The 26,236-nt window shown below is 43.0% G+C and overlaps 1 protein-coding gene across 5 annotated transcripts in view; it reads right to left on the bottom strand.

Moving 5' to 3' along the window:
- LOC140732059 (cytoplasmic dynein 1 intermediate chain 1) overlaps window positions 1-26,236 on the bottom strand; it is a 215,358-nt gene that overhangs the window by 6,035 nt on the left and 183,087 nt on the right. For all 5 annotated transcript variants that reach the window (XM_073054184.1, XM_073054183.1, XM_073054185.1 and 2 more), the window contains 3 exons: window positions 25,252-25,396; window positions 15,490-15,630; window positions 2,717-2,842 (listed from right to left, as the gene is read on the bottom strand). In XM_073054184.1, coding sequence (XP_072910285.1) covers window positions 2,717-2,842; window positions 15,490-15,630; window positions 25,252-25,396 — 412 coding nt within the window. The remainder of the gene's footprint in view (window positions 1-2,716; window positions 2,843-15,489; window positions 15,631-25,251; window positions 25,397-26,236) is intronic.

Raw genomic sequence — 26,236 nt, 5'->3', positions numbered from 1 at the left:
CCACCCATCACCTCCCAGCTTCTCGCTTCATTCCCACCTCCCCACCCACCTACTTTTCCCCTAACTTGGCCTCATCTGTCACCTTCCAGCTTATTCTCTTTCCCGCCCTCCTACCCTCTTATTCTGGCTTTTTCCCCTTTCCATTCCAGCCAGGTGAAGGGTCTCAGCCTGAAAGGTCAATTCTTCATCTCTCTCCATAAACGTTGCCTGACCTACTGAGTTCCTCCAGCTTTTTGTGTTTGTTCCTCTTAAAAATAGGGTTGGGGTTAGGGTTCAAGGATATAGTCAATGCATACAAAGTTCAAAGTAAATTTACTATCACCACATACAATGTTGAAATTTTATTTTCTTGTAGGCATTCAAGTAAATACAAGAAACACAACTGAATCAATGAAAGACCAAACCCAACAAGACGGACAAACAACCAGTGTGCAAAAAACAAATTGTGCAAATACAGAAAGAAAGAAATAAAAAATAAATAATATTAATAACAAATTAATAAGCAATAAATGTCAATGAAAGACCAAACCCAACAAGACAGATAACTAGTGTGCAAAATCAAATTGTGCAAATACAGAAAGAAAGAAAGAAAGAAATAATATTAATAACAAATTAATAAGCAATAAATGTCAAGAACATGAGATGGAAAAGTCCTTGAAAGTGAGTCCGTAGATTGTGGGAACTGTTCAGTGATGGGGCGAGTGAAGTCATCCCCTTTGATTCAAGAGCCTGATGGTTGAGGGGTAATAACTGTTCCTGAACCTGGTGGTGTGGGTTCTCTGGCTCCTGCACCTTCCTCCTGACGACAGCAGTGTAAAGAGAGCATGGCCTGAATGGTAGGTGGGTCCTTGATGATGGATGCTGCTTTCCTGCAACAGCGCTCCATGTGGATGTGCTCAATGGTGGTGGGGAGGGGGGAGGAAACGCTTCACCAATGATGGACTAGTCTGTATCCACTACTTTTTGTAGGTATTTCTGTTCAAGGGCATTGGTGCATCCATACCAGGACATGAAACAAACAGACAATATACTCTGCATCGCACATCCACAGAAGTTTGTCAAAGTTTTAGATGACATCCTGAATCTTTGCAAACTTCTAAGGAAGTAGAGGTGCTACCCTACTTTCTTTGTAATGGCACTTACATGCTGGACCCAGGACAGATCTTCTGAAATGATAACACTGAGGAATTCAAAGTTTCTGACCCTCTCCACCTCTGATCCCCCGATGAGGACTGGCTCTCGGACCTCCAGCTTCTTCCTCCTGAAGTCAATAATCAGCTCTTTGGAATGCTGACATTGAATGAGAGATTACTGTTGTGAAATGCAACATTCCTGTTGATTCTGTTACGTACCCGTGACACGTGACAGTGGTACCCTTGTCACGTGACTGGGGTTGAAGTTATACTGGACATGAGGTAATGGTGGAGTGATGTCATTTTCCCGCCAGTAGAGGTCATGTGACAGGTTTTTTCTACAGGGTATAAAAGGAAGACCCACCCTGTCAGGTGGGGCAGTTCGTGGCTGGATTTGCCAAGATGACTTCATGTTACTGTGTGATTTAATGTGATGACGCAGTTTAGTTAAAAATGAAGTTTTATTAATGCCTGAAGTTTAAAAGGGTCAGAGCCAACGGTTTCTTTGCTAAGGGAGAGTGAAGAAAAGTTTGGAAAATGGAGAGTGAAGAGAAGAATCGATTTTCGATGGATTGACTTCGACCTTGTGTGATCCTCATTCGGAAGGATTTCGGTTACTATTCTCACGATAGTCTCTGCTGGAAAAAGCGGGAGATTGAGAATATTTTGGAAGGAAGGTCAGTCACTTTAAGTTGTTATATTTAATAAAATTCGACGTGGGAGTTCGACGCTGGGAATCGAAGGACATCGACGTGGAAGAGAATTTACATCGCTTTAAAAAGTCTCTCCTTTTAAAAGTACCGTGAGCTTTTGAACTGTCGGCATATCGTTCTTTGAACTGTTTTCATTCGGCAATTCGCTTTGGAGAACTGTTTTTTTCAATACTACTTTAAAGACTGTTTGAGACTGCAAAGCTATTAAGAACTGTCTGACCAGCTGCCAGCAGCTGAGCTCGGACCATTGTTTGGGTTTGTTTACATTTGAAGGGGGTTTGTTATCAGTGTTTAATAAACGTGTTATTCGTTATAAAACCCCTTGCCTAACTCATCTATATTATTGTTGCCCGAATACGTAACAATTCTCAGGAACCTCGAATCCACTCAAGTTTGAGAAAGAGCATTTGGACTAGTATTGAGAGACCTCGAGGCCATGCAAGGAGGTTCTACAGGAGCCCTGCATTATAGTGATAGGATACCAGTTCAAAAGCTGTCTCATAGGCCATTTTTATCTACACTGTTGAAGGGTCTGCAATTGCCACATTATCCTCATTAGCTAGCTCAGCAGAAATGCCATCCTCAATCCAGAGGGACTGCCCAAGAAGAGAGCAAGTGGTAATCTGTAGTCATAGCTGATTGTCAGAAGTGTGTACATAAAGTGTGGCATTAAATCAGCATATATAAAAACTTGGTGCGGGTATATGCAAACATACTTGTCCTTTGTATTCGAGTAGAACACAAGTGTAAAAATGCTTTTCCAAGACTTAAGATGTGAAATGTCAGAAATTCAGAGACATACAAATAACAGCAAATCAGACTTACTAAAATGATTTCAAAGACAATTATAAAGAAATGTTTGTTAGTTACCTCACTGACATCATAAACCCATACATGTCCTTCTGAATCTCCAACTGCCACCTCTCTGCCAGTTGATGCCCATCGAACTCTATTTAGTGCAGAGGTTCCCTCCACTGCTGCACTGGCTGTTGGCACCTAAAATGAAATAATATTAAAATGATGTTTTTATGAGAAATATAGGTCATTTTTGATTAGCTTTCTTTAAGCAGCAGGTTTTCATGATTGAATTCAAAAGTAAGTTAAATGTATCCAGTGAACTGCAAACAGGTAAATAAAATGTCTATAGTGTTATTTTGCTTCATCACTACAGATTCCACAATCCCCCCCCACCACCCCACCTCCAGTGTTGTTAGTGGACTCATTTTAACAAGCATTTGGGAGACCAGCAGGATGAATTTTTCTCTCTACCATGGGACTGCAAGCATCTTCTGCCAGCGCTTTGACGTGCTGCCTCTCTCTCTCCCACACAAACCTCATCCCCCAAACCACAAGGGGTTGAGCTGAGCCGAGCAGAGCTGAGTACTGAGCAGAGTCACTCGTTCACTCGAGTCAGCCGGCAGCTGCTCTCCCTGTACCGGCTCACTCTCCTGGCACAGCTGTTTGTGTGCTCCTCTCCCACATGACGATTTTAAAAAATTTATTTCCACCTTTTTGGTTTCAGTTAGGAATAGTTCTAGGAATGAAAACACCATCATAACCTGGGGGCTGCCTGTATAAATTATAAACCTTTCTTTTCAAATTGCTGTGACCAAACTTGCCCCTCGTGAAAACCTCGGCAGTGATCTATCAACCTGTATTTGATACACAAAAGAGAACAGTTATTAAAAAATACCTGAACATTCGAGCAACATCTTCCAAATAAGTCACATTATAAGAAAGAGAAAACCGTTGTATATAACAAATTGGGATGAACATAAATGACCAGCAATGTTGGTGCTAATTTGAATTTATTAAATTGTAATTAATACATCTTGTTTTACATAATGCAGTGACAAACATTTAAAGCAACCTAAAATGTACTATAACACGAGGAAATCTGCAGATGCTGGAAATTCAAGCAACACACACAAAATGCTGGTGGAACTCCTGACGAAGGGTCTCGGCCCGAAATGTCGATTGTACTTCTTCCTATAGATGCTGCCTGGCCTGCTGCGTTCCACCAGCATTTTGTATGTGTTGCTAAAATGCACTATAATAGCTCTGAACTATTTATCTCACAGGTTACAAAGGGATTTTCTATCAAATACATTCTGATCACATTTAAAAATTTGTCTTCAGTTTTGATTGTGAATTTTGACACTCAACAATATAAAGAGAAGTTATCCCATTTTGGGAAGCTTGTGGTAACAGAAGATATTGCAGTTCAAGCTGCTGTAGCTGGGATTTAAATTGTGTCCTTGGAAGGACTGGATAGGGGGTTCAAGGCTTCTCTTGTCTTTTCCTCCAATCAGGCTGTTCATAGTTGAACAACTCAATCCATTCTCCCACCTGTTTCCATAATCCCCAATTCTCCTAGTGTACAAAGTTTGAATGATCCACAGTTCTTTGCAATAAAGCAGTCCAAAGATTTACAATCACCTCAGTAATTTCTCACAAGGTCCAAATTGTGCTCAGCAACTTTTCCCTACTTTTAAACTCTGCAACTAAGCCAGAAAACTCAGCCTCTTAGGAGCTCGTCATCCTTAATTCCTGCACATTCTGTGAGCCATCTGTCATTCTGACCTTTTGTCAGTTAACATATTCTACTCAATCTCTCTTCAAAGGAAAAATCTTATTGCAGGAATCTGCTAAATTTAAGCTACCCCCTCATAGGCAAGCATTTCTTCAGCCATCAAGTCAAAGCTCCACAAAATATTGTAGATGCTGCCAATATGACTGATCTACGTTTGTACTCCAACCCTCTAGCAAAATGGACCAACAAACAACTTGCCTTGTAAACCCTTTGCAATAATTGCTGTGGATGGCATATAGCACAGCTGTTAGAGCTACTGCTGCCCAGCCCCTGTGGGTCCAGGTTCAATCCTGATGATGCTTGTGAGAAGCAGGCGTGTTCTTAGTAAAGAATTAGTCAAGGTAAAAGACAAATACATACAGAACAGAAGCAAAAGAGGATACAAGTTTTTATAGAAATAGAAAGAGGAAAGAGTGGCAAGACAAATGCTGCCCCTTACAGACAGACATCGGGGAATAGGAAACACCAGAGGATTAAACAATTACCTTGTGTTTGTCTTAATGGTAGAAGCCACACAAAATTCCTGCACTTTGTCTTTTCAGTAGCCTTTACATTTTATTGTTTTACCTTATTCTAGCTCAATGTACTGTGTAATGATCTAATCTGTATAAACATTACACAAGAGAAGCTTTTCACTGTATCCTGGCACATGTGACAATAATGAATCAATGCCATTATACATATTGGAAAGGGGTCAGAAGCATGAACTGAAATAACTATACATCAAAAAATAATTAGAGCTGAAGAATTGATGAGCTAAAAAGCTTATGAATTCCAAGGACCTGAATTTTGATAGAAGTGGTTTTAAAAACAATAGTGGTTTGAGTGTCACCTTGCAGGGTTCTGTAGATCCCACATTTGTTCTTGCAGGTGGCAAACACGGCCTGACTATTTTTGAACTATATGAGAGAGAAAACAGGGAACTATTGATTTGGTAGCCAAACATCAATGGGAGGGAAAATGCTGGAAGTTAAAACAGAAGTTATAACACACTGACAATAATAAAAGGATTGAACAGATTCAATACGGACTAATCAAGAAAAAAGCTGACATTAACTTTAAGAGTTTAAGAGCTATTTCAGGATATAATCTGATTAAGAGAGATGTGGTGTATGTGGATTTCTTGAGTGCTTTTGATGTGTTTCTGAACAGGAAGCTAGTTTAAGATGGAAGAACAAAATCTGGAGTAATATAATGATGCAGATGGAGAACTGGTTCTTGGACAGAAAGGAAGGAGAGGAATAAATTGAATTTTCTAAGGAAGTGACAGGTCTCCCCCCGCCCCCGAGGTCGGTGGGCTTGTGGGGCTGAGGTCATTCAGCAGGTCCAGGGTGGGATAGGGGAATAGGGCCCTGGCAGGTCCAGGGAGGGATAGGGGAATAGGGAGGGATAGGGCCCTGGCAGGTCCAGGGAGGGATAGGGGAATAGGGCCTTGGCAGATCCAGGGTGGGATAGGGGAATAGGGAGGGATAGGGCCCTGGCAGATCCAGGGAGGGATAGGGGAATAGGGAGGGATAGGGCCCTGGCAGATCCAGGGAGGGATAGGGGAATAGGGAGGGATAGGGCCCTGGCAGATCCAGGGAGGGATAGGGGAATAGGGCCCTGGCAGATCCAGGGAGGGATAGGGGAATAGGGCCCTGGCAGATCCAGGGAGGGATAGGGGAATAGGGAGGGATAGGGCCCTGGCAGATCCAGGGAGGGATAGGGGAATAGGGCCCTGGCAGATCCAGGGAGGGATAGGGGAATAGGGCCCTGGCAGATCCAGGGTGGGATAGGGGAATAGGGAGGGATAGGGCCCTGGCAGATCCAGGGAGGGATAGGGGAATAGGGCCCTGGCAGATCCAGGGAGGGATAGGGCCCTGGCAGATCCAGGGAGGGATAGGGGAATAGGGCCCTGGCAGATCCAGGGAGGGATAGGGGAATAGGGAGGGATAGGGCCCTGGCAGATCCAGGGAGGGATAGGGGAATAGGGCCCTGGCAGATCCAGGGAGGGATAGGGGAATAGGGCCCTGGCAGATCCAGGGTGGGATAGGGGAATAGGGAGGGATAGGGCCCTGGCAGATCCAGGGAGGGATAGGGGAATAGGGAGGGATAGGGCCCTGGCAGGTCCAGGGAGGGATAGGGGAATAGGGCCCTGGCAGATCCAGGGAGGGATAGGGGAATAGGGCCCTGGCAGGTCCAGGGTGGGATAGGGGAATAGGGCCCTGGCAGATCCAGGGTGGGATAGGGGAATAGGGAGGGATAGGGTCCTGGCAGATCCAGGGAGGGATAGGGGAATAGGGAGGGATAGGGCCCTGGCAGATCCAGGGAGTGATAGGGGAATAGGGCCCTGGCAGATCCAGGGAGGGATAGGGGAATAGGGCCCTGGCACGTCCAGGGTGGGATAGGGGAATAGGGCCCTGGCAGATCCAGGGAGGGATAGGGGAATAGGGCCCTGGCAGATCCAGGGAGGGATAGGGGAATAGGGAGGCAGAGGGCCCTGGCAGATCCAGGGAGGGATAGGGGAATAGGGCCCTGGCAGATGCAGGGAGGGATAGGGGAATAGGGCCCTGGCAGGTCCAGGGAGGGATAGGGGAATAGGGCCCTGGCAGGTCCAGGGTGGGATAGGGGAATAGGGCCCTGGCAGATCCAGGGTGGGATAGGGGAATAGGGAGGGATAGGGCCCTGGCAGATCCAGGGAGGGATAGGGGAATAGGGAGGGATAGGGCCCTGGCAGATCCAGGGAGGGATATGGGAATAGGGCCCTGGCAGATCCAGGGAGGGATAGGGGAATAGGGAGGGATAGGGCCCTGGCAGATCCAGGGAGGGATAGGGGAATAGGGCCCTGGCAGATCCAGGGAGGGATAGGGGAATAGGGAGGGATAGGGCCCTGGCAGATCCAGGGAGGGATATGGGAATAGGGCCCTGGCAGATCCAGGGAGGGATAGGGGAATAGGGAGGGATAGGGCCCTGGCAGATCCAGGGAGGGATAGGGGAATAGGGCCCTGGCAGATCCAGGGAGGGATAGGGGAATAGGGAGGGATAGGGCCCTGGCAGATCCAGGGAGGGATAGGGGAATAGGGCCCTGGCAGGTGCAGGGTGAGATAGGGGGATAGGGCCCTGGCAGATCCAGGGAGGGATAGGGGAATAGGGCCCTGGCAGGTGCAGGGTGAGATAGGGGGATAGGGCCCTGGCAGGTGCAGGGTGAGATAGGGGGAAAGGGCCCTGGCAGGTGCAGGGTGAGATAGGGGGATAGGGCCCTGGCAGGTGCAGGGTGAGATAGGGGGATAGGGCCCTGGCAGGTGCAGGGTGAGATAGGGGGATAGGGCCCTGGTAGGTCCAGGGAGGGACAGGGGGATAGGGCTCTGGCAGATCCAGGGTGGGATAGGGGAATAGGGCCCTGGCAGATCCAGGGTGGGAATGGGGGGATAGGGCCCTGGCAGGTGCAGGGTGAGATAGGGGGATAGGGCCCTGGCAGGTGCAGGGTGAGATAGGGGGAAAGGGCCCTGGCAGGTGCAGGGTGAGAAAGGGGGATAGGGCCCTGGCAGGTGCAGGGTGAGATAGGGGGATAGGGCCCTGGCAGGTGCAGGGTGAGATAGGGGGATAGGGCCCTGGCAGGTGCAGGGTGAGATAGGGGGATAGGGCCCTGGCAGGTCCAGGGAGGGACAGGGGGATAGGGCTCTGGCAGATCCAGGGAGGGATAGGGCCCTGGCAGGTGCAGGGTGAGATAGGGGGATAGGGCCCTGGCAGGTGCAGGGTGAGATAGGGGGATAGGGCCCTGGCAGGTGCAGGGTGAGATAGGGGGATAGGGCCCTGGCAGGTGCAGGGTGAGATAGGGGGATAGGGCCCTGGCAGGTGCAGGGTGAGATAGGGGGATAGGGCCCTGGCAGATCCAGGGAGGGACAGGGGGATAGGGCTCTGGCAGATCCAGGGAGGGATAGGGCCCTGGCAGGTCCAGGGTGGGATAGGGGAATAGGGCCCTGGCAGATCCAGGGTGGGAATGGGGGGATAGGGCCCTGGCAGGACCAGGGTGGGATAGGGGAATAGGGCCCTGGCAGATCCAGGGTGGGAATGGGGGGATAGGGCCCTGGCAGGTCCAGGGTGGGAATGGGGGGATAGGGCCCTGGCAGGTCCATGGTGGCTCCTGATGTCAGTTGGCAAGTTGAGGGGGAGGAGACCCCCAGGGTCAATTAGCAGCTCCAAGGAAGGAGGAATCTGAGGTCAGTAGGCAGGTCCAGTTGAAATCCAATGGAGGTCAGGTGTCAGTTGATGAAGACTTGAGATCATTGAGGTTAAGGACTGCAGTCAGCAGGCCCAACCACCAGTAATCCCCAATGGGAGGTGTGTGGGGGGGGGCAGGAAGGAGTTTGCATCATTGTTGCTGAGTCTGTCTTGTTGTATGTTGGCTGTGCATTATCCTACAGAACATTCCGGCAATTCTGTTTCACAGGAAGCATGGTGACACTTGTGGGTTGCCCCCCGCCCGCACATCCTCAAACAACACATTTCCCTGAATGTTTTGATGTACGTGACTAATAAATCTAATTTAATCATCCATATCAGCAAACTGGCCAATCCAAGATTTGCAGATGACATTGTTGTGGGTGCAAAGGAATATATAAAATAAGGCTTTGCGGGGCTGTGGACAAGCCAAAAGAGCAAGAACAAGGCAGACGGAATACAGAATAATGTGTGGTCACCTACTCTGCTGCATATAATGCAAGATTATAGTACATTTTGAGAGACTGGCAGTGTAAACCTACAAGTTTCTGAAGGCCATCATACAGGTGCAGCAAAGGGGATGAAAAGAGGTACGTTAACCTTTAGTACAAGTTAGTCCTTTCCTCAGGAATAAGAAAGACTTGTCCAATTTGTAGAATTCCTTAATGAGACTACAGTCAAAGCGTCATGTACAGTTCTGATCTTCTGACCCAAGAAAAAATGTAGCTGCTATAGAGAAGGTGCAGTGAAGATTAACTGGAGTAAGTCTAGATTTGGCAGGTTTGCCATATGAAGACTGATCAAGCAGTCTTAGTGCAGAGATTTCATTGAAGCTTGCTGGCAGGACATTTACCCTGACCAAGGAATCTAAGGCCTCAGGGTAGAGATGGAGAATGAGGGATAAATTACTTAGAAGAGGGGAAAACTTCTTCACTCAGATCTTTAGATTTCTCCTTCTTGGACAACTGTGGAGATTCAGTCATTGTGTTCATTGGAAACAGAAACGGATACATTTCTGGACACTTAAGCAAGCAGGTGATGTAGATATTGTGCTGCAAAATTATGCTGAGGTACAAGATCAGCCATTATCTCAATGAATGGTAGAGCCCGAGCGAGAGACCAGATGGTCTATTTCTTCAATTACTTACAGACTGATAGTTCTCACAGCATCACTCCTAGTTGGTATTGTACATCGTACCTTGTCAAATACCTTACTAAAGTCCACGTAGACACCATCCACTGCCTTCCCTTCATCCATTTTCCTGGTAACTTCCTCAAAAAAATCTAAGATTGATGAGACATGACCTACCATGCACTAAGTCATCCTGACTATCCTTAATCATTTCTTGTCTATCCAAATACTGATAATCTGTTCCCTTAGAATACCTTCCAATAACTTTCCCACCATGATGGGACTCACCAGCCGATAATTTCCTGGTTTCTGTTTAGAGCCTTTTTAAAACAGTGGAATGATACTGGCTTTCCTCCAGTCTTCTGGTACCTCTCCTGTCACTAAGAATGTTTTAAAAATCTCTGCTAGAGCCCTGGCAATTTTTAAACTTGCTCCAAAAGAACACCTTGTCAGGCCTTGGGGATTTATCCACCCTGATTTGCCTTACAGGTAGCAAACACGTTCTCCTCTGTAATCTGTACAGGGTCCAAAAGTTGATGCTGCTTTACATCACTTCTATAGACCCTGCATCTGTATTTGCTCATGGGACAGATACAAAGAATGCATTTAAGATCTCCCTCATCTGTTTTGACTCCACACTTGGATTACCATTCTGGTCTTCCAGAGGACCAATTTTGCCTTTTGCAATCCTTTTGCTCTTAACATACCTGTAGAATCCCTTAGGATTCTCCTTCACCTTGTCTGCTTGAGCAAACTCATGCCTTCATTTAGCCCTCCTGATTTCTTTCTTAAATTGTTCTCTTGCATTTTTTGCACCCCATAAGCACCTCATTTGTTCCTCTTGCCTATTTCTGCTATGCATCTTTTTTTTCCTTAACAAGGGCCTCGATATCCTTTGAAAACCAAAGTTCCCTACACTTGTTATTACCTTTTATTCTGATAGACACAAGCAAGCTATGTACTCTCAAAATTTCAATTTTGAAGGTCTCCCACTTTCCAGGTACACCTTTGCCAGTAAACAGCCAGTCCCTGTCCACATTTGCCAGATCATTTTTGATACCATCAAAATTGGCCTTTCTCCAATTTAGAATCTCAACCTACGGACCAGATACCTCTTTGCATCCAGTGACCACAATGCCATCAGTTTCAAAGAAAATATGCGAAGTGTTCCCCTACACAAACTTCTGTCACCTGCCCTGTTTCATTCCCTAATAGCAGATCCAGAATTGCACTCCCTCTCATGGGGACATCCACACACTGATAAAGGAAACTTTCCTGAACACATTTAACAAACTTTATCCTTTTACAGTACAGGAGTCCCAGTCAATATGCGGAAAGTTAAAATCACCTACTATAACAACCTTATGTTTCTTGCAACAGTCTGCAATCTCCTTACAAATTTGTTCCTCTAAATCCCTCAGACTGTTGGGTGATCTGTAATATCGTGCCGTTGACGTTCTTAATTCTCGGATCCACCCATAGCGCCTCATTAGTTGAGTTCTCCAGTCAGTCCTGACGGAGCACTGGCCTGTCATTTTCCCTGACTAGTACCACCACCCCTCTTCCTTTAATCCCTCCTGCACTATCACGTCTAAAAGAAACAGAACTCCAGAATATTGAGCTGCCAGTCCTGCCGCTCCTGCAACAAAGTCTCACTAATGGCTACAATATCATATTTCCATGAGTGGATCCGTTCCCTGAGTTCACCCGCCTTTCCCACAATACTTCTCACATTGAAATATAGGCAGCTCAGGATACTACTCGCACCATGCTCAACCTTTTGATTATTGGCTTTGTCTGAGGTCTTACCAACATCTGCCTCCAAAATCTCTCTACTAACTGTTCTGGCACTCCGGTTCTCATCCCCCTACAAAACTAGTTTAAATCTGATAATCACCTTATGTTTTCCCACAATGTACATGGTCATCTTTTAACCTAACTTTTTAATATCCCTTTACAGACTCACTGTCACCTCCTCAAGCTCCGTTCACCACCAGCCGAGTACAGCAATGTCAGATACGTGACACTCTCCTGTCACCCAGATCCTTAATACTTAACTGACTGCAGTCTGCCAAACCAATCATCTGTTTTATTCCTACTTCGGTTTATTACTCGCAAGAATTCATTGACCATAATCACGTGAACTCCTGTCTGATCGAATCTCTTTTAAACATCCCAATGCATTTAAAATGTTCTGATTCTCCTTACCTACTCTTAGTTATACCCACAAAGAGATCCATTAAATTTGTCAGTTTTTCTTTCACAAATCACAACATGCCACGCTCTAAGAAACAATATCTTAACAACCTAAAATTAATAGTTTTCAGAGCAGACAATCTTAACAAAAGCCTACTTTTAAAATTTATTATATTGGCACTTACTTGACAACACGCTGCAGTTCACAGTGCAAGTTTTGATTTCTATGATTTACAAGAGTGGAAGTACTTTTAGGGTGGGAAACTGAGGATCTGTTCTGGACCCAACGCTGTGCAATCGTGAAGGCCACATGGAGAAGAGCACTCCGACTGGTTACATCACAACCTAGGCCCAGGATATAAATGGGCTGAACAGCTCCATCCCAGACACAACCCTCCATCAAGGACATCTTCAAGAAGTGATGACTCAAGGGGGTGGCATCTATCAATAATAATTCTCTCCATCCAGAACTTGTCCCCTTCTCTTTACTACCATGAGGGAAGGTGGTACAGGAGCCTGAAGACTTACACTCCATGATTCAGAAACAGCTTTTCCCCCTCCACCATCAGATTTCTGAATGGGCCATGAACACTACTTCATTATTCTTTTTTTAAGCACTACTTACTTTTTAATTAATAGTAATTTTGTGTCTTTGCATCATACTGTTGCTGAAAAATAACAAATTTCACATCATGTAAGACAGTGATGATTCCCAAGTCTAAATCCAATTCTAATTCCTATCCAAATTTTTCCGTGATCTTCTCAGAAATACTTCCATAATTTAATCAGAATATTTAGCTGAAGTCACATTTCTCTGGAAGAGAAAATGAATAAAACAAGTGGCACTTCAGAGTTGGAGGCCAATCAGTGCTCTTGTCAAAAAGACTTGCACGATTCCAGTGGTCAAAAGTAGCAACACTCAAACTATAAAAATAATGAATTAAAATCTTTGGCATGTTTTTCATTATATCCATCTGTAGATTTTACTGATGTGCAACAGGAATTATAAATAGGAACCAAGCTGACTACAGAAAGTTCTGTTCATCACACTAGAAGCAGTATACGATGATACTGGAGATTCATGCAGAAGAGGTTCATCAGGAGGCGGCCTGGGATGAAGAGTTTCAGCTGTGAGGAGAAATTGGTTGGGCTGGGTTTGTCTTCCTTGGAGCAGAAGCCTGACTAGAGTGCAGAGATACTTGTACCAGGGTATAGGTTCAAGCCTAAACTTTTAAGGGGTAGAAGAAAGGGAAAGGATTGTAGGAAGTATTTTTTCCTGAGTGATTATAACCTAGAACACACTGCCGCCTGGTCGACGTAGATGCACTCACAATATTTAAGCAGTATGTGGAGAAGGCTACAGGCTGAGTGTTGGACAATGTGATTCGTATAGATAGGAAACGGACATCTTACGTGGATGTAGTAGGCCAAAGGGGTCATTTCTGTGCTTTACGACGCCGACCACACTGGATCGATTCTTGCTATACTGAAAGACGGGTTTAAAAAGATTGAAAGCTCTCCAAGATATGCTAAGGATTGACAGACTAGATGCAGAGCATCTCCTGCTTCCTTCGCACATGAATCTAAGATTTGCCTGTTTAGTCTCAGGATAAAAGGTAAATTAATAAAACCTGCAGATGCTGAAAATCTGTAAGAATAGAAAATGCTATAAAACTCAGCAGATGAGGCAGTCTGCAAAAAGAGAAACTGCTAACATTCACCTCAGATATTAATCGTTTCTGATGATTGCAAATTGTTTTGTTGTTTAAATTGTTTCTTTTTCCACAGATACAGTTGACCTGATTTTTCAGCAATATTTTGTCGGTTATCTTGAGCTAAAGGCTTTAGGGCATGTAAGACTGAGATGAAGGCAAGTTTCAGATTAATTTACTGTCATAAACACCAGCGGTGAAGACACTCCTGGCTCATATGAAACTTACAGTACACATGGTAATAACAAATACAACAATAAATAGTAATGGGGGAAAAGCAGAATGGTGCAAAGCGTAGTGGTGCAAAAAGAAAAGCTGAAGTGACAATAATGGAAAGGTGAAATTAGAGGTTTAGTGAAGTGAAAGGGATGTTAAAGAGGTGATTGGTTTCCATCTGGAAGGATGTGAAAGATGTGTTGAGCTTAGAAGCCTAAGAGCCGTGGGAAGACATTGCTCTTTAATTTTCTCATCTGGGCTTTCAAGCTCCAGTACTTTCTTCTCGAATGTAGAAGACAGGAAAGGGAATTGGCTAGGATGGCAGGCATTTGTGGCGGTACCCCTTACACAGACAATTGCTAAGCTTTGAGATCATCGCGGGGGTGGAGAAGTTCAATCTTTTTTGCACACTAAAGGATTCAGCACACCAGTGGAATCTGAGGGTGTAGGGACTAGGTGGAAATGTGGATGAGGTACTGGATCAGTCTCCACCTTACTGAACATTGGAACTAGTTATAGGGATTGTTTGATCTAGTCGAGCATCTATTTTGCAAGTAAATTGCACGCACCTAGAAGCATAGGCTCCTATAGACACAATTCTATAATATTAAGGCGGTATTTGATCAAATCATATGGAGCCAGTATCTTAACTTTAAATTCTCAAAATACACCAAATGCAAGCATCTTAAAACATCACTAATGTATTTACTTGAGCTGAACTAACTCAAAATTGGGAGTATTTTTAAAAACCATTTTACATTCAAATATTGGAAGCAACTGGAGAGATATTCTGGTACCAAACTGAGATGAAAAGGTTAAATATACAAGTTTCACTAAGAAATTCATACCACAACAGGGAGATGACCAAATCATACCATGATAAATTTATCTAAATTTGGTCAATTAATGAGTTTCACAAAATATACCTGACAGCACTACAACCTCCTCCTAAAACATAGCTGCTGCAGAAAGAAACCTCCTTCACTCATATCCTGCAGCTGTGTAACTCATAATTAAAAAGGCTGCACTGCTTCCTGCTGCGGACACTTCAAAAGATTTTTTTTCCGTCTCCAATCTGTTGACGTCCAGCTTGAAATGACTTGCCCACATTTTTGAGTTGCGTTAAATAACAAAATTATATGTGAACTATATATTGATAAAAGTGGGAAAAAATGTCAAGCTTAGAAGAATGAACTGCTTTATTGTGACCCAAAATCAGCAAGACAAAAAGTAACAAGATAAGGTTGTAAGTAAGTGTTTTAGATTTTTCTTACAAGTAAACAAAACCAATGATGAAGTTCCAAAGTGCTGTGATATTACTACATAATGTACAAATTAAAACATCCAAGAGTAATCAAAGCAAGCTCTAATCTAAAAATGGGATATCTCCCTGATCTTTTACAAGCAAGATTGGAATTAAATAATTTGCAAATGTATATATCCCATACCTGGGTGAAATCTTGTAGTTTAAAATTAACAGGTACAGAATTGTGCAATGAAGATCCTACATTTGCATTCAATGACTGGATGGCCGCAATTACTCCCAAATAAATTTTTCAAAAGTTAAATCATAAAGGGTTAACTTCTTCCTTACCTCAGTGTCATTATTGAGGTTCCAGAGGTCTAATCGTCCCATCCCATCCACACAGGCAAATAGTGCAGGATGCACTGGTGACCACATGACGTCGTAGACATAGTCTGCATTGTCTTCAAAGGAGTAGAGAGGCTTGTTGTGCTGTAAGGCAGAGAGAGCAAGACGACTTTGTGGCGCTAGTACTGCCCGAGGCTGTCTGGGAAGTCTAATTAAAAACTTTGCACATTTTCAAAGTGTCATAAACCAATGAGATGAAAGTCTGTAAAGGTGGGAGTAACTTCAACAGCTGCCTGGTAAGATAAATAATATAATTTTAAAAATCCACAAGGGCTTCATGAGTATGCCGCAGACAGGTAGACATTTAGGCTTCCAACTCACAATTCATTCACGACAAGTAGGAGGCTACATGTCCAAATGAATCAAACTGTGGTAAACCTGCTTTAAGTGAAGCACGCAGGCGGATTAACTGCAGACTTCCAGACAATAACTTGGCTTTATAGATACAGAGTGCCATCTAGTGAAGAAATATTGTGCAGCAGAACTGTTCAAATTGAGGCAAACCTTTTCCCCAGGGGCCATGTTACCTGCTCTACTTATCTCTACTCCAGACATTTCATCTACACTGCGGACAGCTGCAAGGGCAAACCAGCAATCAGAGCCAAAACAATTAACTTCACAGACCAACATACTGGCTACTGCTAATAATTGTCATTCTCTCCTAAGAAAAAGATACTTGAATAAAAGATGCTTCTCCCATATTTCTGTCCTTAACCCTCACACATTCAAAGGCACATGCTATCTCATGCTTCCCCCAAACCAACACAATCACTTTCGCACCAGGAAATGCCTTCCTCAGGGGGCAAAATTGTCATTTTAGTGGAAAACTAAAACAGGGATATTTTTGTATACATTGACAATGTCATTGAACGTCTTTAATTGTTGCACCACACTTCAGATCAGATTAATCTTTTTAGTCTTCCCAACACCTTCTACCACTTCATTATCACAAGAAGGTTTTCACACACAGGCACTTCAGAATACGCACCACACTTAAAAATGAACACATATGGCTTTTGCACCAGAGGCACAATTTTATAGTTTTTGACTCATTAAACATGAAGTGACTCACCCTGCGCATATTAGTCTAAGCTATCCTGGTAGTATGTAACTATCAAGTTATTACTTCTCCTGCCACCTCAACCAAGGGCAGAAACGTCAAAGGCTTCGAATAACTAGTGTTATACACTTTTATTATTCAACTGACCGATCAAAATCATGAACTACCATCCAAAAGCAATGGAGCTTTTCATATAGTACTGTAGGTAGTCAGATAGATCAGTGTATGACATTAATTTTTCAGAATCCAATGGTTAACTTTGTAAATTACATGTTATCCTTTTGGGTTGCATTCTTATAAATGTAACTGCTTATGGCCTTAAATGAACTAAATGTACAAGATTCATGTAGAAAGTTAACAGATTCGTCAACCCAAGTTCATACTGACCATCAAGCACCCATTTGTACCAATCCCGCTTTACTCTCCCCCACATTCCCATCAACACGCCCCTCCCACGCAAAGCTTGTACCATTCAGCTACACACTAGGGGCAATTGACCTTCCAATCTTTGAAATATGGATGGAAACAGGGGCAAATCAAGGAAACACACTTGGGCCACAGGGAGGACCTTTAGAATTTGGACAGAATTGGAGATCAAGACAAGAACACACTGATGGAGTTATGAGGCAGCAGCTCTGATACATAGCATTCTGTGCCCAGCACAACGCTACTATCTTTACTAAAGAGTTGTAAAGTAAACTGCTATTTTCCTGATCTTATTATGGTGGCTCACTTAGTGCTGCCTTGCAGAATGCTGATTCATTATAGAGCTGAGATCGTGGAGTCTAAATATTCACTGTCTGTACCTGGCGTCAGACTGCCTGGATTCTACAGTCTCGCTGATAATCACCAGTTGGATGTGATGCAAACCACTGCCGCTCCCTGTCTGAATACACACCTCTCCCTAGCTCAGAGGCTTCTCAATGGTGACAAGTTCAGCATTAGTCACCGGAACTGAGCTTATTACCACAGAGAGGTCTCCAACCTAGGGAGAGCTGTGCAGCCAACGAACTCAACAGCTTCCACTGCGTCCCGCGCGTTCCATCAAGATCAAGTCACATGATCATAGAATTAACCTACAGGAAGATCCATGCCAGCTCCTTGTAGGGATATCTACCAATTATCATTGCTTCACCCTTTCTCCAAAGTCCAGCAAATAACTTTTGCTCTAGAGCCAGTCCAAATTATTTCAGAAATCCCAAACTGCATTACCTTCCAATTTACCCATGTATTTTGTATAGGGAAGAACTTCCTGACAACAACCTGCATATTTTGCCCATTATGTTCAATCTGTGTCCCCCATCTCTCAAACTATCAACAACTTTTCCCTACACAACCCATCCAAACCCATCAGAATTTTATACAACACTGCCAGCTCTCCCCTCAATCTTCTATGCTGCAAAGACAACTTCATCTCCTCCAGTTTAAACAAAACTAAAATGTGTTTAACCTTTTCACTAAATATTTTCTGCACCCTCTTTCCATCCTTCCTAAGGTGTGGAGACCAGAATTGAATGCAATGGTGTCAAGGTAACTGTGATCGGCCATGACTAAAGACCCCAAAATACTTTGGATAAGGCATCATGGAGAAGGTTTGTGCACCTAGAGAACCATAAGCATGACAATGGATTGCTAACAAACAGTCAGGAGTGATGAAGATGCAGCCAGTGAGATGATACCAGAAGCAACTATAAGAAAAATGTATATTATCTAGGAGGAATAGTGTGCACCAACCAAATCTACAGACAATTCAAGAAAGACAGTAAAGCAGCTTGCAGGGAGTAGTATTTAATGCAGATAAAAAAAGAACAGAATATTGTGGATAAACATTATGGAAGCTTGCAGTACTGAGAAACCTGGAAGTCCTCAGACATGAAATACCAAAAGCTTGTGGGCAGCTACAGGAAGTAATTCGGAAAGCAAATGGAACAGTGGCCATTATTGCACAGGGGATGCAGTATAAAAATAGGGAGGTTTTCAACTCAGTTCTGTTAACTGTTCTTCAGGCTGAAAGATCAACGACTTTTCTACCCATAAATACTGTTTGACCTGCTAACCTTTTCCAGCATTTCCTGTTTTTATGTCTGCAAGAGCATGGGGGAGACAACAGGTGCAGTTCTGGCTGCATGGATTATATTGAAGGCAGTTCAGTAAAAGTTCACCTGGTTGATTCTTGGGTTAACCTTTCAAGTAGACAACCTTTAATAATGGAGATTTAAGTAGGTTAGGCTAATAGTCAATTAAAAACAGAAAATGCTGTAAACACTTAACAGATCAGGCAGCATTCGTGGTAAGAAAAATAGCTAACATATCCGACCCACCAAACCTGGAACTGAGCTCATTGCTATTTCGATTTACAAAATGGAAAAATGAGCTTGTTGAAACATACAAGATTCTCAGAGAGATCAACTGGGTACAAATAAATCTCCAATAGTCTAGCACCCTAGGGGCTCTGGTGGTTCCAGACAAGCAAACTTTATAGACTCCTGTCAGTTACTCCTTTAAAAAGCCAAGCATACTTTTATTTCATCTTTAAAAACATATTCCTCAGCAAATTTTGCAGTGAACATGTCAAGTTTAAAGAGAATGTGAAATATACAAACACTCTAGACCATGGCTCCATCACTTCGATGTTACTGACCACCAGTGTTCTGGATCCTGACCTGCCTCGGACTGCACTCCTGTTCCACAGTTTGGGAAGTGGCCTCAGCTGCACCCTTAGTTTTGCCCCCCCCCCCACTGTATTAAATTATATTTGCCACATGTCAGCCTATATTCACTTATGGTCTATTATGTTCCACTGTTTATCACACTTCATTTAACATTCCAGAGTAATAAATGAGCTAGGTGTCGGACCATCAGGATTCCTGAAAAACTGGATTCCAGTTTGGAGTTTTACTGCAGATGCTAAGATGGTTCTTTTTATGGATTAAATAGAAGATGCCTTTTCAGAAAAATCCCCCATGCTCTAGTATCCATGTCTTCCATATGCCTTCTATCTTTATTACTTTTCAAGGCCAAATCATTTCATTTTACATGCTTCTGCATTTTCCATTTGCCACTCATCCAGTTATCCTATAGCCTACTGTACCTTCTCCTCGGGCCTATTATAACAGCGATTCCAGGTTTGGAGATCTGTGCAAATTGTGAAAATTTTACCTTACACACCCATGTCAAAGTCATTAGTATATAATCACACAACCAGCAGAGATTCCTGGGGAATGCCATCATTTACCTTCACCGTCTAAAAAGCAAATGTAAGGTTAATTTCTTTTCTTTTAGTATGAGCCCACAGCTCTGCTAAAACAATCTTTTATGTGGCACTTGGGCAGACACCCCAAAATCCATGTATATCCACGACTTCCCCCTTTACTTTGTCATATTGCCCCATTACTTCTCATAAAATTTGTGCAGGTTAATTGAGCACATTTAGTCTCTAATGTGTGTGCTAACTGACCCTTCTTTATTAACAGAAACTTGTCTCTACAAATGACACCCCTATTCACTACCCACACCCTCATCAAATCATATTCATTTGCTTCTGAAACTTCCCCATTCCCCACCATCAAGGATAAACTGATCAGTTTGTAACTAACAGGCTGATCCTTGCCCCTCTTTTAGAATAGAAGCATCACTTTTGCCATTCAGATTATTCCAATTGCAACAGAAGTGTCTAGACTCTTCCACAGATTTTCAAACAACATGCTGATCATAGCATGACAATGATTCTATAAACAGTGGTTACAAATCAAGAGAAATACTTTGCAGCTTGGTAAACAGTGGATTCAGGTTAACCATAACTAAACATTCAAAAATACGTGCAGGCTGCATCGGTTACTTTTTTTGAGGTTTGTTCTGTAAGTCAATGCATTCTTGACAAATGAGCTTGAGAAATGAGTCACACAAAAAGCAACGATCAGTCTGATTTTCTGATGTGAGAAAAATCAATGCATCTGACAAAGAAAAGGAAACAATGTGCTGAGAGAGATACCCAAACTAGGGTGTCAAACTAATAAAACAACAAAGGGCAAAGTCAGGAATGCCTTTGTCAGCCATCATTTTGCTAATGCCTCATTTCAGGCACTCAATATCTGCTTCAAAAGATAAAATTTGGTTCTTGGCTTTGATATTATATTAAAAATAATCAAAGTTCAACACTGCTTGATAAGGCTCAACTTCCTCAACTTTCTTTACATTCTTACAAAAACAAATTTCCTCACCCTCATTTCCATTCCCCTCCATCTATAATGCGAGTCTAAGTGCTACACATACCACAAAACTACTCTCTGCAGACCATTGCCAAAAACATGATGGGTCAGGACTTTTTGGCATTTTCTTTCCCTCAAAAATGGCAAACACTGATACTTCTCTGCTGACTAGTAAAGGACGGATTTCTCAAGATACTCTGTTCAAGCCTGGAATTAGAAAGCTAACTGAAGACAGCATTCAAAATCGCCACACTTGGCTTGGAATTTCAGCAACTGGTATTCAAATTTGTAAAGTGATAATCACATTTATGAACAGAAATCCAGTACCTACTTCAAACAGGCAACAATCATACCAATGCCCAATAAAATGTGGTAACTGCCTCAATGACCATCATCCAGTAGCACTTAGATCCACTGTGATGAAGAGCTTTGAGAGGTTGGCCATGAAGCACATCAACTCCTGCCTGAGGAGTGACTTGGATCCACTCTAATTTGCCTACCATCACAACAGGTCAGCAGCAGATGCTATTTTATTGGTTCCTCACTTAACTCTGGAACAACTGGACAATTAATATGCATACATCTGGATGCTCTTAATTGACTTCAACTCAATATTTAAAACTACCATCCCCTCAAAACACATCACTAAGCTCCAAGACTTAGGCCTCAATACTTCCCTATGTAACTGGATCCTTGCTTTCCTTACTAGCAGACCCCAGTTAGTATAGATTAGCAACAACATCTCCACACTCACCACCAGTAGAGGTGCATCTCAGGTATGATATAGTGAAGGGAGGCAGAGGAGCACTTACAGGACTGTTTTAAAGTCGGTGGGCTGAACAATATTCAGGGATTCATCTTCAAGTCTGAATGTATATGCTACAATTGTCCCTGACTTCATCAAGACCTGTATGGATGAGTGTGTGCCTTCAAGAACATACCGGACATACCGAAACCACAAGCCGTTGATGAACCAGGAGATTCACAGTCTGCAAAGGGTTAGATCTGTGGCATTCAAGACTGATCATCCAAAACTATGTAAGTAGTCCAGGTACAACCCACAAAAAGATATTTTATGGGCAAAAAATTGATGGAGGACAGAGATGGAATCAGATGCACACCAGCTCTGGAAGGGTTTGTAGGCCATTACTTCCTACTAAGCGAAACCTAACATCATGAATGGTAGTGATGCTTCACTCCTAAATAAGTTCAATGCTTTTTATGCATGCTTAGAAAGAAAGAATGAAACTACCTCTACAGCATCTGATGACCCTGTCATCTCTGTCTCAGAGGCCGATGCCAGAACATCCTTCAAGAGGGTAAACCCGTGCTGGGCGTCAGGCCCTGATGGTGTATCTAGTAGGGCTCTGAAAATTAACTGGAAGGAGTGTTCAAGGGCCTCTTCAATCTCTCACTGTTGTAGTTGGATGTTCTCACTTGCTTCAAAATCATACTAGTGCCCAAGAAAAGCAGGGTGATCTTCATCAATGACTATTGCCCAGTGGCAGAAACATCTACTGTGACAAAATCCTTTGAGAGGTTGGTCAGAGCTAGAATCAACTTTTGCTTAAGCAAGGACCTGACCCCCTGCATTTTGTTTACGGCCACGATAGGCCCACAGAGGATGCAATCTCACTGGCTCTCCACTCAGCCTTGGATCACCTGGACAATAGTAATACCTACATCAGGCTGCTGTTTATTAATTACAGCTCAGAGTTCAACACAGTCTTACCCTCAGTTTGAATCAAGAAACTCCAAACATGGACCTCTGTACCTCCCTCTACAACTTAATCTTTGACCTCCACACAAAGAGACCACAATCTGTGTAGATCAGAAATAACATCTCCTCCTCGCTGACAACCAACACTGGCGCACCTCAAGGATGTGTGCTTAGCCCACTGCTCTACTCTCTTTACACCAACGACTGTATGGCTGGGCATAGTTCAAACGCCTTCTATGAATTTGTCAACAGCACAACTATTGTTAGCAGAACATCAGATAGTGACAAGGAGGCATAGAGGAGCAAGATAGATGAGCTGGTTGCGTGATGTTGCAGCAACAACCTTGCACTCAATGTTAGTAAGACCAAGAAATTGATGATGAACTTCAGGAAGGGGAAGTCAAAGGAACACACACCAGTTGTCATTAAGGGTTCAGCAGTGCAAAAGGGTGAGCAGCTTCAAGGTCCTGGGTGTCAACATCTCTGAAGATCTATCCTGATCCCAGATATTGATGCAATTACAAAGAAGGTGCAACAGTAGCTATATCTCATTAGGAGATTTAGGGGAATTGGTTTGTTGCCAAAGACGCTTGCAAATTTCTACAGATGTACCATGGAGAGCATTCTAACTGGCCACATCACCGGGGCCACTACACAAGATCATAAAAAGATGCAGAAAGTTACAAAAGTGGCATTAAGGATCCCCATCTCGCAGGATATACCCTCTTCCCACTGCCTCCATCAAGGAGGTGGTACAGAAGCCTGAAGGCACACCCTCGATTCAGGAACAGCTTGTTCTCCTCTGCCATGCGATTCCTGAATGGACATTGAACCCATGAACATCACCTCAGTTTTTAAAAAATGTACATATTATTTCAGTTCTGAACTATTTTTAATCTATTTAATATACCATACATATTTAATATATACTTACTGCAATTGATTTTTTTTCTTTCTATATTATTGTGTTGCACTGTACTGCTGCTGCAAAACAACCCATTTTATGATAATGCCAGGGATATTAATCATGATTCTGGGTGATTAAACAACAGAAGTGACATACAGTATACGTGGCTTCCTCGGTCAGAGGACTAAGTATAAAAATTGGGAAGCTGTGTTGCAGCTGAACAAAACCTTAGTTAGACCACATTTGGAAGATAGTGCACAGCTCTGGTCGCCACATCACAGGAAGAATACAGAGGCTTTGGACAGGATGCAGAGGGGGGTCATCAGGACGCTGTCTAGATTAGTGAGTATTAGCTATAATGAGTGGTTGGATAAACTTGGATATTTTACTCTGGAGCGTTAGAGGCCAAGGGTTGGCCTAACAGAAGCATAAAGTAAAATTATGAGAGGGCACAGAGTAGATACTCAGAGTCTCCCCCCCCCCCCATCCCCCCCCAGTGCAAATGTCAACTACCAGAGGACATCTTAAAATGAAATAGGGAATGTTCAAAGGAGATTTGCAAGGCAAACATTTTGTTTTTAGTTGACTGGAACATGCTACCAAGGGAGGTATTGGGAGCAGGTACAGTAGCAACTTTTAAGAGACAGACTTGTTAAGACAGACACATTAACAAAGAAGGAACCAGGAATAAAAATCAAGTGCAGGCTGATGGAATTACACAGGCATAATGGTTGATGCAGGCATGGCAGGCTGAAAGGCTTGTTCCTGTGCTTTCTATGTTCTAATATATTAAAATATAAAAAGAGGAGCAAGTACATAAGATCCCAAACAACCAATTCATCCCCTAGACTACCTCTGACTGAGTCTGTTGATCCCATATAGAACTCATTAGTCAGCAAAAAACCCACAGAACGAGTGAAAGCGAAGTCATCCTCAATCCCAAGGGACAGCCTGAGCAGGAAACACAATGAAGTGTGCACAACATTGAAGTTCCTGCTTGCCAATCTGCAAGAGTAATTGTGCTGTATCATCCCATTGTTAAGCTCTAAAAATTTTCATTTTTTAAAATTTAAAATAAAACCCATTTCAAACTTGAACCCCCTTTTCAACAATTACTTTAACAAATGCAAACTACCACAGTGATTTTCACAAAAAAAATACTTTAGTGGGAAAGCATTTATTTCTGCTTGGAGTATTTCCTTCTATTGACCTCCTGCAGTTACTCTTGCCAGCTTCAAACCTCCTTTCTTCGCTCGCCCACAAGCTGTCAGTTTTTCTTTCTTCATCCCACTCACCCAGCCTAAAAACGCAGGATTTCACTCACTAGACGTATCATTTAAAAATAAGAGAAAGCCACAGGGAGAGATCAAGAAACACTGCAACCAAGTTAGAAATGCTTCAACGTGTACTGGAAGACTCCAGTCACACTGACAAAATCCACAGATGTCTTGGGGATGAGAAGATTTGTATTTCAAACTTGATGAAGCTACTAAGCTAAGCTATTTAAAATGGCAGGGGTGCAGGGAGAGAGGTGAAGATTGACTGCTTTATTAAATGTTGAATCAATACATTCTAGAATGACCAAAAACTGTAAAATGCATCTAGAAACTATGAGCATGATATAAATATGAAAAAAACAAATACCTAAGTATTCAAACACCTAACAATGTCGAAGCTTACCCAACAATTTATAAATTAGATGATAAGTAAAAAAAAAAATGCACGTCACAGTAAAGAAATGAAGGCTCAGAAAAGATTCAGGCAAAATTCTCATAGTTCCTATTGTTGGGTACAAGAAAGTACATCTTACCTTTGTGGTCCATAATTTGACTGTCCAGTCAAATGAAGAGGTGACAAAGAGATGAGAGAAATCAATCTGTCCCACAGCCATGTGACAGTTAATACAAGTCACTGGACCCTGATGGCCCTCGAACATTTCACCAATACCGGCCTTACTGAAAAACAAGTTTTAGATGAAATAACTCATTAACTAGAAAAACAAATATAATTGTTTGAAAGATACATTACTGTGACCCATCAAACACCTATCACCCAAGATTTTCCATGTTTCAGTAGTTGCAAAATCACAAATCAAAGCCCAGATGTTTCAGCCCATGATGTACATTAATGAAGGAGAAAAAAAATCTGTGACAACTAATAGACATCAACACAGGATGCAACAGGACTTTCCAACACTTTGTACTGTTTATTCCAGTATACGGCAGAAACATGTCCATAAGTAGTAAAATTACACAGCAGCTGTAAATAAATAGTAAATAAAAGAGAAAGAAAGGTAGGGCTGGGGGGAGATTATAGTGAGGGGGGAAAAAAGAGAAAGAGAACCAGACTAAAATAATAGATAGGGATGGGAGTAAGGGGGGGGGGGCAGGGGTATCAACAGAGGTCTGTGAGTTGGATGTTCATGCCGGCATGTAGTAGGCTTTCTCTTTTATTTCCCATAATTCTCCACCTTCCCCCAAGCCCATTTCCCTCCAGCCTATCACTTCCCAGCTCTCTACTTTATCCCTCCCCCCACTTCTTATCCCCCCTCGACCATCCCATGTTACTTCACTCCTGATGAAGGGTTTCTGCCCGAAACGTCGTCACTACCTCCTCCCATAAATGCTGTCTGGCCTGTTGAGTTCTGCCAGCATTTTGTGTTTTTATTTATTTCCAGCATCTGCAGATTCATTCGTTATGTTTTGATTAAACTCTGGGAGGAAACCTTTATTAAAATTATTAGATAATTTTTATGCAAGTATCAAAATATTTTAACATTGTGTTTAAAGGGTGAT

The sequence above is a fragment of the Hemitrygon akajei genome, chromosome 8, assembly GCF_048418815.1.
Source record: "Hemitrygon akajei chromosome 8, sHemAka1.3, whole genome shotgun sequence".
Taxonomy (NCBI): Eukaryota; Metazoa; Chordata; class Chondrichthyes; order Myliobatiformes; family Dasyatidae; genus Hemitrygon; species Hemitrygon akajei.
Note: the sequence above shows the minus strand (reverse complement) of the source record. Positions and strands in the feature narration are given on the sequence as shown.